This window comes from Neoarius graeffei, chromosome 19 (genome assembly GCF_027579695.1).
Source record: "Neoarius graeffei isolate fNeoGra1 chromosome 19, fNeoGra1.pri, whole genome shotgun sequence".
NCBI lineage: Eukaryota > Metazoa > Chordata > Actinopteri > Siluriformes > Ariidae > Neoarius > Neoarius graeffei.
The window spans coordinates 29,968,024-29,985,897 of NC_083587.1; the positions used below are offsets into that span (position 1 = coordinate 29,968,024).

Below are 17,874 nucleotides of genomic sequence, written 5' to 3' on the forward strand. Positions count from 1 at the left end.
TCAAACTGTTGTCACAATTTTGAAGCACACACAATTGTATAGAATGTCTTTGTACCATATGCTGTAGCTTTATAATTTGCCTTCACTGGAACTAAGAGGCCCAAACATATTCCAACATGACAAATGCCAAAGCAAGCTCCATGATAACATGGTTTGCCAAGGTTGGGGTGGAAGAACTCAAGTGTCCTGCAGAGCCTTGACCTCAACCCTACCGAACACCAATGAGATGAATTGAAACACTGACTGCACACTTCAGGCCTCCTCACCCATCAGTGCCTGACCTCACTAAAGCTCTTGTGGCTGAATGGACACAAATCCACACAGCCCCGCTCCAGAATTTATTGGAAATCCCCTGCAGAAGAGTGGAGATTATTATAACAGCAAAGAATGGAACTGTGAAATAGTTTTAGGTTTAGACTTAAGCAATATCAAACAAGCAAGGGTGTGGTTATTCTGAATATTGATTGCGAGTGTGATATTTCTTTTATGAAACAGCTCTGTAACCAAGAAATTAATATAAATTAACTGGCTTTTCAGACACAGTATGGCCAAATGTTCTGTTTATTTTGCTCCACCAGCAGAAATGGATCCCAAAGAAGCCACACTCACTTTACAGACCGTCAGCTAGCTGGCTAGCTAGCTCACATTGATTTGTACATTCCCGTTAAAGATGCTTCCAGTAAAATTGGTGTCCGTTCTTCCTTTTAATATTCATCTAACGAGCTTTAATATTTTAAGTCCATTCAAATTTGATATTTAATTAATTTATGTGAAAAATATAATAGGAATAACTTGCAATTTCAAAAGCATACGCTTAGCAGAATGCCTGAAGACCACATGTGGTGCAGCAAAAACCAAGCTTGTGTAGTATAAATAGCAAAACTTTTAATCGTCATACCATATAAAGCATTATTTTAAATATTAAACATTTATACATGATTTAATATATACTGTACATAAATCATAATGAAACAAAATGAAGAGCTAAGGGGGTGGTGGTAAGATTAGAAGGTGCTAAAAAGTGAAAAACTGTAGTGCGTGTTCATCAAAACATCTCCAAAACAGAACAGAACCGAATGAGTAGTGAAGTACAAGATACCACAGCAATGTTTAATATATATTACAACCTCCTGCTGTCTGTTGGAAATGACTTTTGACCCTGAGGCTAAGTAATTATAAAGGCTGCTGCTTTGGCTCAGTCTCTGTCAGAAACATGGACTCCAACAGTAAATACATGAATGGTTGAATAACCTTGAGGGTCAACTGGAAGATCAGCTTGTTCTAAATGAAGGTAGAAATTGGCATTTTGCCCCTCCTGATTCTTCTTCTGAATCACCCTCATTCATGCCCCTCTTTCTCTTGTTATCCACTGTGGTCTGTTCATAATCTACATCCTCTTCATCTGAAAGGAAGTCTGTAGTGGAACGGAGAACCACTCCCCCACTTTCATCAATCATTAGACCATCTTCATCCTCTTCACTGCTTCCTTGTCTCTCATAGTGAGACCGTACATCTGCATGATGCCTGTTTTTGGTGCAATGGGTGTCCACTAGCCATTTTTGTACCTCATCCTCAGTTAGTCCTACTTCCTTACCAAGGGCTTCGCAGTCTTCTCTTGGTGGAATTACTGAATCGGCCTCATTTCGTGACTCGAAGAAGGCCCACAGAACCTGCGACTGAAACTCAGTTAGTACTGGAGGTCCTGGGGACAAGCTTGAACAAACCTTGGTACTTGAAGGTATTAAGACAGTATTAGCATGTGATGGGTTGCATTTTGCAGGACTGGAGTTGGTAAGATGTGAACTCTTAAGGTTTTGGCTTGTTGAGGTTTTATTTGCATCAGAACATTGCTTTTTTGAATTTTCCTCCACACTGACTCCTTTGGCTTTGCTCTGATGCTCATCACTACACACTCCGCTATCCTCAATTCCATCCCACGTGCCATTATACTCTTCTTTTAAACCCACCTGCGTGATAGCATCTGCTGTACTAGGCGTCATCTGTGATGACTCTTGATCACAAGGCTCCTCTTTGATTTCAATTTTCACTCCTGCCCCTTCAACAGTTGTATTCATTTGTAAAGGTATCAGAGATGCACTGGAGACTCTGGTAGCTGCCAAGTGACTTTGACTTGAGCCAAGTTCCTGAGCATGCTGTGCTGAGCAGAGACCAAGGACTGACACAGCTTGCTGCAAAATTTGTTGAGGGCCTTCTGGGGATGGACTTTGGGGTTGGAGCCCATTCATGATAAGAGGCATTAGCATTTGAGTTTGGGGTATTAGTGGAGTCGTTGAAGTCCCTGGTGGAGGAAAGACAGACGGGACAATGGCATGTGGAACGGAGTTTGGAGCTAATGTTAGGAGAGGGAGAACTGTAGGCACTGCCTGAGCCGACACCACTGGAGTGGGAAGCAATGAGGAAGCAGGCTGAACTTGAAGCTTCTCTGCTTGTGTCCCACAATTACAGTTCTTAGTATTAGCTAACTGTGTGGCATTAGCCACTGTGGTGCCTGTCAGGTTTGCCACAACAACTCCGGTTTCTGTATTGATTTTGGAATTAGTTGCAGTAATTCCAGCCTTCCTGGTACGACTCTGGTGCAATACAGACTTTAGATGGCTCTCCAAGCCAAAGGCATAAAAGTAAGAGACGTGGCACACATCACACTGGTACGGTTTGGTAGAGACATAAGGGTAAGCAAGGACAGGGGTTGAGGAATCACAGTCATTCCCTACTCCTGTTCTTATCTTTTGGATATGAGTGGCTGAATTATAATGTACACTCAATGCCGACTTATGAGTAAAGAATTCCCGACATGCGTGACACTTGAAAAGATGGTTAGCATTGCCATCAGCAGCACCACTGCTTTTATCATTGGATTTATCATCTTTGACTAAGGCTTCTGTGTCCCCAAAGCTTCTTGCCCTGTTTCCTACTCCTGATTCATCACATGCATCATTTTCCTGGGAAGAACCATCTTGGTGAACTGCCATTAAAGGAGATCTTGTGTTTTCTGAGGACTTCTGCTGCGATGTGCCGTCTTGCAGGGGAAGAAAATTAAATGTTAATTCCTGATAAAAACCAAATGCCATAAACAATTTACATAAGTGTGATGTAGTAATGATAGCCATGTGTGAATAGTCAGTGATGGAAAATGAGGTTTAAACTTACTGATATTTTGTGGACTGAAATCTCCAATTCTGCTACTGCAAACACGGTTTGCGTAAGGTGCCTTAAAGAACAGGAGGAGGACAGGAAGGGGGGGGATAATTAATGGAATAGTATGATGAACCATCAAATGTATACCATGTAAATCAAACGATCAGTCAAAGATACGTTTGGTGTCTTTGCGTCTTTTATTTTAGCCCTGGAGCTACGAGATTAAAAAAGTAATTTTGGGTAAGAACAGCTGCAAACAACAGTAATATTAAAATGCTCACAGTGATGAGTAGGTTATTGAGACATGCTGGATGCACGCTGTGTTTTTTAGTTAGGTGTAAAGAAAGAGCATCGCTGTCCTTTTGACTTCTTTGACACAAGGGGCACAGGCGTGTTTCAGATGTGGTTTCTTCCACTTTCTCCTACAATCCAAAAAAAAAATAAAAATCATCCAATAATCATTACCCATTATACTTATTGAATGAGCATGAAATCATTTACACATGAAATGCATTTCCCTTTGTGTCCGCCAGTATGGATCTGACCTGAAGTCATTGTTTGATTCTATCATTAATTCATACACCAATCAGCTATAACGTTAAAAACACTGACAGGTGACGTGAAGAACACTGATTATAAATGATCCAATGGCACCTGTCAAGGGGTGGGATATATTAGGCAGCAAGAGAACAGTCAGTTCTTGAAACTGATGTGTTGGAAGCAAGAAAAATGGGCAAGTGTAAGGATCTGAGCGACTTTGACAAGGGCCAAATTGTGATGGCGAGATGACTGGGTCTGAGCATCTCCAAAATGGCACATCTTGTGGGGTGTTCCCGGTATGCAGTGGTCCAAGGAAAGACAACCGGTGAACCAGCAACAGGGTCATGGGTGTTGAAGGCTCATTGATTCACACGGGGCACGAAGGCTAGCCCATATGGTCCAATCCCACAGAAGAGCTACTGTAGCACAAACTGCTGAAAAATGGTGGCTAAAACAGAAAGGTGCCACTTTTGGTAGTTTTTTTTTTTCTACCTTAGCAGTAGACGATGAAAGTAAAGGAAACTAAACGTGAAAGAACATGTTATATATATTTCAACAATGCCTAAAAGCAGAGCTCCTGATGAGTGTTTGAGAAAAATATTTGCAAGGGCACAAAATCAATCTGAATAGAATAATAATATTATAGCAATATGAACCATCGAATTGTGTAGTGTCATGTATTTCATGTCAAGAAATTGCTGTATTGTCTTGCGACAGTGATACCAATAATGAGATACACATCAGTTATGAATACATATTTATTCCTTTCTTTGACACCACATGCCATGCACCAGAAACACCACCACGACATTTATTATGGTGTGACTCTGTCTGCTGGGTGCCTGGTGGACAGCAGCGAACCAGCGCTTTCACTTTACATCATTACTATATAGTTACAATCCAATAGCAAACAGTTGTCTGGTTACGTCTTCATGTCCATGTGTATTGGTGCATGTGCAGTGTCATTAGGACTAATTACCATGCACCTGTTCCTGATTAGAGCGCAATCACAGTGCATACCCTGGTGAAAAATAAATGTGCTAAGTGTACTAAAATTTAGCATACTTTTGTGTACTTGAAGCCACATTAAATCATCAATATACTTCAAGTGTGTTTATGATTAGTTAACTTGAGGCATGCTATTTTGGAACAACTAATTTTGTACTAACTATATTTTAATTTTAATTAAATTGTAGAAAAGTGCAACTTGAAGTGTATTTAGTGTACTTATGTGCTAAATTACACATAACTTTCACTTAAAGTATATTTTAGTGTAATATATTTCTATAAAGTGTAGTATAATTATTTTAAAGTGCGTTAAGTGTTAGCGTGAAAGCATGATGTTAGTATACTTTTTATATATTTACAAAAAGTACAATTTGTGTAAGTACATTTTCAATATACTACTGAAAATATGAATATACTTTAAATTAGGGCTGTCAAACGATTAATTTTTAATGGCAATTAATCTCATAAAATTATGTAGTTAATCGCGATTAATCGCAAAAAAATCTTTAAACATCTGTTTAAATTGTACTCAAATACATTTCTACATCAGAGCAAACATTTGAATATATGCTCTGATGGGCCATGTCAATTATAAGGCTCATCTTTTCTATGATAGACAATATATCGGCCTAATGCACAAATATTTGGCATTTGGGTTTTGATATTAGCTCTAGGCATGCAGCATATTCTTTCCAATGTAGCCTATCAGACATCTGTTGGGCATACTGTAGGCTATGTGCAAAATACGATTTGGAGAAATAAACTATTTTTTTTCTCAACTGTAATGGCTGGAAGCTACACTTCGAAGAGCAAAGAGGAAGTAGTTTGACTCCTGCAAGTTCATTCAAGTGAAGCAGTAGGCTATTTGGAAATTGCTAGGCTACCTACAATATACAGGTGGAGAAAAGGGAATGTGCGCATTCCCGATCGTAGCCCATCAGATATCAACACATTTCACCCGGTAAAGTGAAAGTAAATGGAACTCACACCACATCGCATATGCAGACTACAATTTAACTGACCATGTTGCGGGTTTATCTGACAAGTTGTAGAGCTACGTTTTACCAAAGTTAAATGTTATAACTAGCTTTATTTTGCATGCTAGTCACCCGCGAAAATCTGCATTGTTCCTTACCAAGATGAGCCCAATTCACTGTTGTTTAAATACCCTGCGATAACGCCGTCATTTTTTAAAATCGCGATCAAATTAAATTGCGTTAACGCACTAATAACGTGTTAACTTCGACAGCCCTACTTTAAATACAATAAAGTACATTTATTTTTACATATAAGGACTCTCAGTAACACATGGACTTTGTGAAGTATACATTCTGTACCCTGTGTCTAATGTTATCAAGCCTTGTATTTTGTATCACGTTTCTGGTTTTGACCCTGTTTGTGTTTTTGGACTGTGAGTATTGTATTACCGCTGATATCCTGTCTGTGCCTCACTCCACCACTGCCTGTTTTCTGACTCTGCCTTTGTCTATGTTTTGGATGTTTGCTAGCATGCTTTCAATAAAACTCTTCCTGCACTTACATCCATCCATCACCCTTACATTACAGAAACTGTCAACTGTCCAACAACCTAGTGGACTAATAAATACGAATAAACTAATAAATGTTTTGACTTGTTTTATATGAAACTGTTGTGAATATTTTCTGTAAAATGTGTTAATAAATTAAAACGCTGGATAAAAACCCATCTATCTTATGTAAATAAAAATACAAATTTAATTGTCCGGTGGTCAACTGTTTGAGATCCATTACCTTGCACTTACGATCAGGTTCCCTGTGCTGGTACACGTTCGTATGGACACTGTATGGTCAAAAGCCATCAAGAATCAGGTCAATGTATTACTATATTCTCTTAGGTATGGGGCTCCGCTATGATACACACAAAGATAATTTAATTATGGAAGCATCAAACAAAACCGTTTTCTTTTCTCTCTCTCTTTTTTTTTGCAGGAAGTAACATCATCATGGAAAGTATTTTGTTGCAAAAATATGGACAGGAACTAGTGACATCACAATTCACAGTATTTTTAAAACTAGGCCTTCATCCCATTCCTTGCATTGTGCTCCATGTTCTGATAGGAACTTAAGCTGGGTTTACACAAATCCATTTATGTAATTAATCAATGTTGTGTTTGGTCACAAACAAAAATTACTCACTGTAAAATAATTATTTGGTTGCGAGTTGAGATCTGTGGTCTCAGAACGCAGGATGTGAGATGCTTGCAGGTGGACAATTTAGTGACAATGCGACCAAAGACAGTTGATGACAAAGTTCTGGCAGTGTCCAAAATTTTTACTGAAATTTCAGTGTGACTATTGCTACAATATTTATTTGATGCTGTAGGATGATAATAGAACTAATAGAAAAGCTACTAATATAGTAGTGGCAATGGCAAAGCATAAATGAAACATGTTAATGGACAGAAAAATCCTTATTACATAAATCTTACTTTGAAGAAAGTAATCTTTCATAATCAAACCTGGAGACCGCATATTATCGCACAGCCCGTTATAAAATTTGGCCAAAATTTTATTGGAGTCATCTTATACAGCGTGACAACTTTGGGGTTTGCATGTTCTCCCCGTGTCTGTGTGGGTTTCCTCCAGGTGCTCCGGTTTCCCCCACAGTCCAAAGACATGCAGTTAGGTTAACGTGGGGCGGCCTTGGGCTGAGGTGCCCTTGAGCAAGGTACCTAACCTCTGACTGCTCCCCGGGCGCTGTCGTGTGGCTGCCCACTGCTGTGTGTGTGTGTGTGTGTGTGTGTGTGTGTGTGTGTTCACTGCTTCAGATGGGTTAAATGCAGAGGATGAATTTCACTGTGCTTGAAGTGTGCATGTGACAAATAAAGGTTTCTTCTTCAACTAATAATGTTAAAACACCACTGGTACTGCACAGTCTATAGAAAACATTACACGACATGAAATGTGCATTTTAAAGAATCCAGAATCCTTTGAGCCGTTGTCTAGATCTCTGACCTCTGTTGACACACGGTGCAGCAAAGCCTCCACAAATTCACTGTTTGTGATCTCTTCAAAACCATTCTTGAACTTTTTCTTCAACCATGTGTCATATGTGGAAGCTTCAAACACAATACGCCTGATATTGCACCGTTTATAAAATATGGACAAGTCAAAGAATACGGATTCATCTCATCTCTAGCCGCTTTATCCTTCTACAGGGTTGCAGGCAAGCTGGAGCCTATCCCAGCTGACTATGGGCGAAAGGCAGGGTACACCCTGGACAAGTCGCCAGGTCATCACAGGGCTGACACATAGACACAGACAACCATTCACACTCACATTCACACCTACGCTCAATTTAGAGTCACCAGTTAACCTAACCTGTATGTCTTTGGACTGTGGGGGAAACCGGAGCACCCGGAGGAAACCCACGCGGACACGCGGAGAACATGCAAACTCCGCACAGAAAGGCCCTCGCCGGCCACGGGGCTCGAACCCAGGACCTTCTTGCTGTGAGGCGACAGCGCTAACCATTACACCACCGTGCCGCCCCGAATACGGATTCATAGAATATATAAATATATATACACAACCCCTGGCAAAAAGTATGGAATCACCAGTCTTGGATGAGCACTCATTCAGACGTTTTATTCTGTAGAACAAACAGATCACAAACATGATACAATAATAAAGTCATTCCAAAGTGCACCTTCTTGGCCTTCAGAAACACTAAAATAAAAGAAGAAAATACATTGTGATAGTCAGCAAATGTTACTTTTATAGACCAAGCACAGGGAAAAAATATGGAATCACTCAATTCTGAGGAAAAAAAAAATATGGAATCACTCAATTTTCAGGTAGAAAATAAGGACTCACCCAGTCAATTTCCTTTCCCTAAATTGACACCTGCCTCAGATTAGATCTGCTCGTTAGTCTGCAGTTAGAAACAGCGCCGTTATCACACCTTGGAGGGCTGCTGGACCAAGTGGATTGGCAAGAATCATGGCTCCAACAAGAGAGATGTCTCTTGAAACAAAAGAGAGGATTGTCAAACTTCTTAAAGAAGGTAACTCTTCACGCATGGTTGCCAAAGATGTGGGCTGTTCACAGTCAGCTGTATCTAAGATATGGACCAAGTACAAACAGCATGGGAAGGTTTTTAAAGCCAAGCGTACTGGTAGACCAAGGAAGACATCAAAGCGTCAAGACAAAAAACTTAAGGCCATAATGTCTTGAAAACTGAAAAAGTACAACAAAACAAATGAAGCATAAATGGGAGGAAGCTGGAGTCAATGTACAAGTATGTGACCGAACCGTGAGAAATCGCCTAAAGGAAATGGGATTTTCATATAGGAAAGCTAAAAGAAAACCATCATTGACACCTAAACAGAAAAGAACAAGACTACAATGGGCTAAGGAGAAGCAATCATGGACTGTGGATGACTGGATGAAAGTTATCTTCAGTGATGAATCACGAATCTGCATTGGACAAGGTGATGATGCTGGAACTTTTGTTTGGTGCCGTTCCAGTGAGATTTATGAAGAGGACTGCCTGAAGAAAACATCCAAATTTCCACAATCCTTGATGATATGGGGCTGCATGTCAGGCAAAGGCACTGGGGAGATGGCTGTGGTTACTTCTTCAATGAATGCACAGGTTTACATTGACATTTTGGACAGTTTTCTTATCCCTTCAATTGAAAAGATGTTTGGGGATGATGAAATAATTTTCCAAGATGACAATGCATCGTGCCATAGAGCAAAAACTGTGAAAGCATTCCTTGGTGAAAGACACATCCAGTCAATGTCATGGCCTGCAAATATTCCAGATCTCAACCCAATAGAAAACTTGTGGTGGAAATTGAAAAAAATGGTCCATGACAAGGCTCCGGCCTGCAAAGCTGATCTGGCAACTGCAATCAAAGAGAGTTGGCACCAGATTGATGAAGAATACTGTTTGTCACTCATCAAGTCCATGCCTAAGAGACTGCAAGCCGTTATAAAAGCCAGAGGTGGTGCAACTAAGTACTAGTGATGTGTTTTGAATGTTCTTTTGTTTGTCTGTTTTTCATGATTCCATATTTTTTTCCTCAGAATTGAGTGATTCCATATTTTTTCCCTGTGCTTGGTCTATAAAAGTAACATTTACTGACTTCCACAATGCTTTTTCTTCATTTCTTTTAGTGTTTCTGAAGGCCAAGAAGGTGCACTTTGGAATGACTTTATTATTGTATCATGTTTGTGATCTGAGTTTGTTCTACAGAATAAAACGTGTGAATGAGTGCTCATCCAAGACTGGTGATTCCATACTTTTTGCCAGGGGTTGTACTACAAAGTACAGATCTTTTATTCATGGGTATGTAATATTTTCCATGAAATATCCATAGTAAATTAATAAACATATAAATGCAGGAAAGATATTTTAAAATTATGAACTTCGACAGTTCAAACATTTGTTTTAGACTTCATTTGTTTGACCCGTGATGAAATCCGTATGAAATCCATAACCAATCCGTAATATACTGAAACGTCTGTGAGCAATCCGTAAATTACTAGCATCCATATTAAAATTCTTAACCACTCCTTATTTTATATCCTTTTTTAAATTAATTATAACTTACCAGTGACCATCTCCTACCCAATCCCTACTTTCTACTTCAGTTTTTGGGTGAAATACGTAAACTTCACCCCCTTTTGGCAAAAATGGCATTTCAGAGTTGTGTTCCCTGTATATTATTTGATGTTCCACGTCTCTTATCGAAATACTTGTCTGCAGATTAGTTAGTATTGGCTCAACTTTATCTGACGCTTCTACCTCCATCATGTAGCTACCGTCGACAGATAACATCACCGTGGGGACAATCTTTGGGAAGTCTGTGTCATTGTTCTGTAGACTCGTAGCAACGTCTGTAAAATTAACCATCCGTGACACGTCATCCATTTGACATCTGTAACCAATCTGTAATATACTGAAACATCCGGGACCAATCCATAAATTACTAGTATCCGTGATGCATCCATATTAAAATCTGTAACCACGCCGTATTTTATATCCATTTTTTATTATATTTCCGTAATCCGTAGTCCATGACCTGTCTGCATTTTCTCATCCACCCTGATGGTGTCGTTCCTTCATGGCCACCCACAAGACAACCAAATTTTCCTGGAGTGTTCTTTAAAAAGTTTACATTTTAAAACTAGTTATATAATTATGCATTTAAAAATATATAGCTAGCTTACTTTGACAAAAAATGTAAAGATTTAGGACATTACGATTTATGGCCTAGGGCGTTGCAGCAATGTTGTGGATTGTTTTGAAAATCTAACTGTTGAATATCGATGGCATCAAAAATGGCAACTCAATATTTAGTGGCAGAGGCTTTTTGGAAGGGTGATCTAGTCCCTGCCGATGAAGTTTATTAGGGTCTCCCCTTCAATAAATTAGGCTCAGACCAACAATCTGACAGCTTGAGTGACTAAAAGATGAGACTCCTTGATCAAATATATTTATTGGATGGTTACATGCACAGTGAGTTTATTTTATTTATTTGTAAACCAGTCATTAGGCGGCACGGTGGTGTAGTGGTTAGCACTGTTGCCTCACAGCAAGAAGGTCCGGGTTCGAGCCCCGTGGCCGGCGAGGGCCTTTCTGTGTGGAGTTTGCATGTTCTCCCCGTGTCCGCGTGGGTTTCCTCCGGGTGCTCCGGTTTCCCCCACAGTCCAAAGACATGCAGGTTAGGTTAACTGGTGACTCTAAATTGACCGTAGGTGTGAATGTGAATGGTTGTCTGTGTCTATGTGTCAGCCCTGTGATGACCTGGCGACTTGTCCAGGGTGTACCCCGCCTTTCGCCCGTAGTCAGCTGGGATAGGCTCCAGCTTGCCTGCAACCCTGTAGAACAGGATAAAGCAGCTCGAGATAATGAGATGAGAACTGATAGTGCATATGAAAAAGGTTTGGGACGAAATAACTCGTATTCGTACTCGATGGTCAGTAGAAGCGTCTTATCTTCAGAAAAGCCTGACTTTTAAGTAACATGGAAAAACCACACATATCTATCTTCGCTCGTTCAATCGTTCGTTCAAATCATGGTAATACTGGGAAAAATTCAGCATTGTTTACAGACACACTTTCAGCAGCTGCCATCCGACTTGCTTTGTATATCCACCATCATGGCGGACGCTCATGACGTAGCACATTTTGATCACGTGGTTGCAAGTCATCTATTTCAATGATCAGGCTTCATTATCCCCGCCCCTTTCTCCATTTATGGACTGGCCGGGAGTTAGGCGGAGTCTGATGCTGCCAAGATGGTGACGCTCATAGACATATAAACATAGACGCTGCCTTCTGCGTAGAATCATACGTCATCCTCGTCGCCATATTGGATGTGGCAAAGTGGAGATTCTTCAACCGTCTCGGATAGCTATAGCTTCTAGACAGTAGCCGAGAATAAAGATGCCTCATTCATGTGCTGTGTTTAACTGTACCAACAGGTTTACCGTCCAAACGAGATCACATGGGATTACCTTTCACAGGTGAGACTGGAAAAATACTTTTCATTGTATTTGGTCATTATAACGTAATTTTATGAACAGATTTTTCTGACTTTGTGGCTAATATGAAGTCTCGCGCATAATAGCCGCTCGGTGAAACCTGTCTCCAAACAACGAAGTATTTCCTTCGTAACTATGCTGATTGTTAGTTGCTTAGCTAACTTTTCACATACTATGTAGGTTTCCCAAAAATAAAGAGATGAAAAAGCAGTGGGAGACAGCTGTGCAACGGGAAGGGTTTTCTGCTACTCCGTCATCCATGCTCTGCAGTGAACACTTCAGAACGGAGGATTTTGACAGAACAGGTCAGACAGTCAGGATCAGAGAGGGAGCTGTTCCTTCAGTTTCCCAGTTCATCTCCACCGGGTAGGTGTAGAGTTATAAGCAGTGAGAATTAGAGAATACAGTGCCACACTATGATGAACGTTTTTGAACGTATGATGAATGTTTTTAACCTTTCTGAATGTGAAGGAATCAGTGATGTATTTTGTTTTGGTATGACGTTAGAACCTGGCCGAACTCAGTTTGGCGGTCATTCAGAATATAGAGATCTTGCATGTGACGTCACAGCCGATCCAGATTGTAACAGACGCCATCTTGTCAGTCAAACGCCATATTTCCGCCTTCTACTTCATTCTGGTTCTACTTCTGCTTCTACTTCTACCTTTTCTTCTGGAAAACCCTACTATAGACCCTTTGCACTGACGTCACCCGAAATTGGAAGTAAACAAACCCTGCGCCATATTGGAAGACCAACAAACTCGTGATTAGGGGGAAATAACGGCAGCGCGCGGTATGTGAACCCACGAGGCACTTGATTCATCAAAAACCTACAATGGTAAACTTTTGTGCTGTGTTAGGGTTCTAACAAAGCTGATGGGAAAGGTGAAAAGAAGTCTTTCTTCAGAATACCAGCTGTGATTGAGACACAAGGGGAGCAAACCAAGGAGCTTTCTGCCAGGAGACAGAGAGAGGATTTAGCTGCTTTATGCAGAGCGGATCTGAATACTTCAAGTCTACAACAGAACAGAATATGTTCAGACCATTTTGTTACTGGTAAGTCACTAGGCTAGAGTGTTGTAGAACATTTTTTAAAATGTTTACTGAATAAAAAATCCTTAATTTTATCACATTTATGTTCTATATTTCATTTCTTTCTTTTGTTTTAATTTTCCTCCCTCCATCCCTCTTTGGATTTTAAATATAGTTTTTCCCCCATGTCTAAATAATTCAAAAAGATATATAAATAAAAACAGATAAGTAGTAAATTAAAAATAAATTATGAAATAAAAAAATCCATAACAGCATGAATACAGATTGCAATAGTTTACAATGTCTGGGTAGCAAACAGATGGCAGAATTGGTGTCAGGTCCTCCTTATGTTTCCATTCTCCCTTGCCCCAAGTCTTATCATATGGGTCAAACCCATCAATCACAGCCAGTTTCTCCACATACCGTGCCCTTTCTGCAGCTGGTAATGTACTCACATAACCAGAATTATCAGCCATCGTGTCACTTCACAACAGCTGTAATATCACTTCACTCTCGCTCGTAGTTTGTTTTGTATTGTGAGTATGTATGTATGTATGTATGTACTTGGTCTTCCAATCTGGCACCCTAACAAAATCACGTGGTACGGTGACGTCACGCGGCAGCCCTCTATATACAATTCTACTACAACGGCTGCGGCTACAAGCTCTCCCTACCTGTGCACGTTTTTTATGTTTTTTGTGTGTATTTTTGCATGTTGTTCGTCTGTACCGGACTTCAATATCCACTACAACCGTATGGACTTACTGGCAGTGTTGGGCACGTTACTTTCAAAAAGTAATTAGTTATAGTTACTAGTTACTTTTCCCAAAAAGTAACTGAGTTAGTAACGGAGTTACTTTGTCATAAAAGTAACTAATTACCAGGGAAAGTAATTATTCCGTTACATTTTGTTCCCCCTCAAAAAAATCAAATTCAATTAGTGTAATTATAATAAAAGTGAATGTTAAATGTGTTTAATGACTGAAATGGACACTTAACAGAACCAGTTAGTAACATTATCTACACTATATTAATATTTTTGTGGGACAATGTGAGATAAGACATCTATCAAATGTAATATATTTTTGCAGTTATTAAAATTATGTTACTAATTACTGGCCACTGACGAGGACAAACGCTTTGTTCCTCGACATAATGTGCATTGCACGTAAACACTCTTGCCTTTTATTTCAAGTAATGAAAAGCACTGGCTGTATTTCCAGTGTGAAAGCGCAGTGCTGGTCTGACCGCTCGCCATCGCTGGCTCTTCCGATTGAAAGCGTGCGCAGTAGTGCAGTAGGCGTGGCCTACCTACATATGTTGTCCAAATCTACTCTGATTGGCTTACTGTGCCGTTGTCTCGTGTCTCCCCGCCCCACACTAAAGCAGAGGAAAGAAAGGCTGAGCGAGCAGTGTGCCAGATGAGAACAGCTTTAATAAAGTAACGCATAGTATTTTATTGTAAGTAACGGGAACGGCGTTATAACGATGTAAAAAGTAATTAGTTAGATTACTCGTTACTAAAAAAAGTAACGCCGTTAGTAACGCCGTTTATTCTAACGCCGTTATTCCCATCACTGCTTACTGGACATTGGTTTCCAGCAGAAAATGACGGTTTGTAGCGATTTCCATCGCATGCACAACATTCCGGACGAGATAGCGAGACCAGCGGGGTCTCCGTGGATTGTTATCGGGTCTGGCAGGCGAAGGAGGCGGCGTCGGGAGCGGAAGCAAAAGCGAGGCTGCAGGCAGAGCCGGCCTGTTGACTAAGCTCAGAAAACAGCCACTCAAATCTCCACTGCCAAGCCTCTACCTCTCCAACGCCAGATCCATGGTAAACAAGACGGACGATTTGGAATTACAGCTGGAATTACCTTATTCTATTCTATAATCAGCTGGTCAGTGCTATACTAGATACTACTGATATATCTAGTATCAGTACTAGTAATACTTAAGTGACTTACCCGTCCAATGAGGATTGTTATTTTCTTGTTTACAAGATGCCACATCTGAGGGGGGCTGACAAATCCTGAATTTCTGTAAAGATAACTGTCCAGAGATTTATAAGCACGCAGTGCTTCACCACTGAACAGCGAGGGAAAGTTTATGAGGTAATTATACACATCTGGGTATTCCACCTCTGGCAGTTCCATATCCACTGACACGGTCATGAAAACTACGTCCGGTAAGCCATAAGGGTCACTAATCTGTAGATCGTTTATTTTAGACATGTATCTAATTATCTGTTCATTAGAAAAATGAGCCGTGTAGTCCGTAGGTTGAAATTGATCCATTTTGTACACAAGTGCAGCAGTATTCAGCTGTGTTTTTTACCGACAAGATGGCGGCTGTGTACTTTCCGGTCACGTGACTGTAAGATCTCTATTGACGGGTATTTCGCACACTATTTATAACCATCACATTAAAAGCTATATATGTTGTTTTGATGCCTGTTTGTTTCCCAAATATATACGTGTGTGTCTTAATGGGTGAATAAAAGGCATCGAGTTAAATATTATTGTAGAAAGGGGCTTTATGAAGTTCAGTCCATTTACTTGCATTGGTTTACGGGGAAGATTTGCCACATCCAATATGGCGGACACGCTGATGTATCCCAGCAACGGGGCCACCAGGTCAATGCGGCGTCTATGTCAGGGGTGTCCAAACTGATCCATAAAGGGCCGTGTGGCTGCAGGTTTTCATTCCAGCCATGCAGCAGCACACCTAATTTGGCTTATTCAATCAACTGACACACCCACCCTTTAATCAAGGGTGGGTGTGGCTGCAAGTATTTGACTGTGTGAAGATTGATTGAAGGTGTGCTGCTGTATGGCTGGAATGAAAACCTGCAGCCACACGGCCCTTTATGGATCAGTTTGGACACCCCTGGTCTGTGTTTATATGTCTATGGTGACGCTCCTTATTTAAGCTTCAAACCCGCTCTTCGGAAAGCTTAGTGACGTCACAAAGGCTCTGTCCAGTCTACGGTGGACTCACAGTACTTTTATTTTGAAATGACGTTACGGAAGTGCTTTGCGGTTTGAAGTGCTGGTTAAGTAAAGCGACGTTATCAATATTAAAAGCCATTATTTGGGATTAAATCCAGTAAAAGACAGAGATTAAATGTTACAGAGTGTCAGAAGTAAGTGCATATTGACATTTCTTTCTCACTGCTCTTTCTGAGTGTAAATAAATATCTAAAGTTAGATGATAGCATCAGGCTGGAGCAGTGTTTTAGTGCAGGGACACTGGGTGAGTGAGCTGTTTGTTATTCAGGTAGCGGTGAATGAAATGAAGGGTTGTTTACCTGTCGAGTCCTGCTCGGTGCTGGGAACTTGAGCTGTACAGCTACAGTCGGGACAGCATTAGGTTTAAGAATGAGCCTTTTACCGAAGCCCATCATTTTCTGCCGGTAATTAGTAAAACAGTCCTCTGTGAAATGAGCGCTGCAGATCCTTATACGATCCACATTTTTTAATTTCGGCGCCGTGCGGTTTTTGTAAATGAAATCGATCCACTTCTGTCGGATCTCCGGGTCCTTTGGGATGTAATGCAGTGAGGCCCCCGAGCCTGAATAACACCCCCGACACATGCAGTCCGTCATTTTGTCAACTTCAGCTTTCTACGTTATCATCAACAGCATTTCTATACTCTCCTGTAATGGCTTGTGTAATTTGCATATCAGATCATGATTGGCTCTTATGTTCTTTTGACGCAATAACGCTTTCCTGTCACGTGATCAATGCTAAACCCCCGCATTGAAATGATCAGCAACCCTGTTTGTTTCTTAAAAAAACAAATCGCACTTTGAACATTCAAATAAATTGCCATGGGTTATGTTTGTATTCATATTTTTAAGTAAAGTTTAAAATTAATGTTTTTCCCCCCTTTTACTTTAAAATGCCCCTTTAACTACAATTAGGTACGGCTGTGTAAACAATAGAAAATAACTCTTCCGGTATGACGTACAATCAGGTCAGAGGTCAGTTATGAATAATCCAGTCAAACTGTAGGGGCATTCCAAATGGATATAACGTGAACTTCATAGGGCGCACAGTCTTCTTATTTCACACACTATTTAGGGCGCGTGTACAGAGAGCACGAAGCTATTTGTAACTCAGCCTGTGTGCACGCGCTCAGACATTCAGTATTGAGCGTTGTGTTGATGTTGGAAGGATACGAGTATGAAGACCTTAATAACTGTATAAAAAGCTTTTAATACTGAAGTAAATGGATTAAAGCTGCGTTTCTGGTGATAAAACCCTGCCACCTGCATTTCAGAAACCTTGCCCACCTGTTCACTCTGAAATTTTGGGCGCGCAGGTACATGGAGCTTTACGGTAACCGAGAAAATGCCCTTCTCCAGGGGTTTTCAAAGTGTGGGAGAGTCAGGCCCCCCCCCCAGAGAGCAAATAAACAATAACACACACACACAATTTTTGTTGTTGCTATACTTAATGTTCCATTCGTGGTTGTTGTACACATTTTTTTTTCTTTTACACATTTTAAACATCTTTGCTTTTTGAAAACATCTTTTTTTACACATTTAAAACATGAGCTTTTTTAAAACCTTTTTTTACACATTTTAAACATCTGTGCTTTT

The 17,874-nt window shown here is 40.4% G+C and overlaps 1 protein-coding gene across 3 annotated transcripts; it reads right to left on the minus strand.

The window, feature by feature from the left end:
- Positions 1–895: 895 nt before the first annotated feature.
- On the minus strand, positions 896–16,940 carry LOC132867191 (zinc finger homeobox protein 4-like). Of its 3 annotated transcripts, none has more exons than XM_060899976.1 (5): positions 16,579–16,654; positions 15,236–15,356; positions 3,438–3,578; positions 3,169–3,229; positions 896–3,037 (listed from the first exon to the last, which is right to left on the minus strand). In XM_060899976.1, the coding sequence occupies exons 2-5, from the start codon at positions 15,278–15,280 to the stop codon at positions 1,272–1,274; spliced, it is 2,013 nt and encodes a 670-aa protein (XP_060755959.1). In that variant the 5' UTR covers positions 15,281–15,356; positions 16,579–16,654; the 3' UTR covers positions 896–1,271. The 3 variants fall into 3 exon arrangements, with proteins under 3 accessions (XP_060755959.1, XP_060755960.1, XP_060755958.1); XM_060899977.1 differs by having other exon boundaries at positions 15,236–15,320; positions 16,579–16,649; XM_060899975.1 differs by lacking the exon at positions 15,236–15,356 and having other exon boundaries at positions 16,579–16,940.
- Between the last annotated feature and the right edge of the window lie 934 nt (positions 16,941–17,874).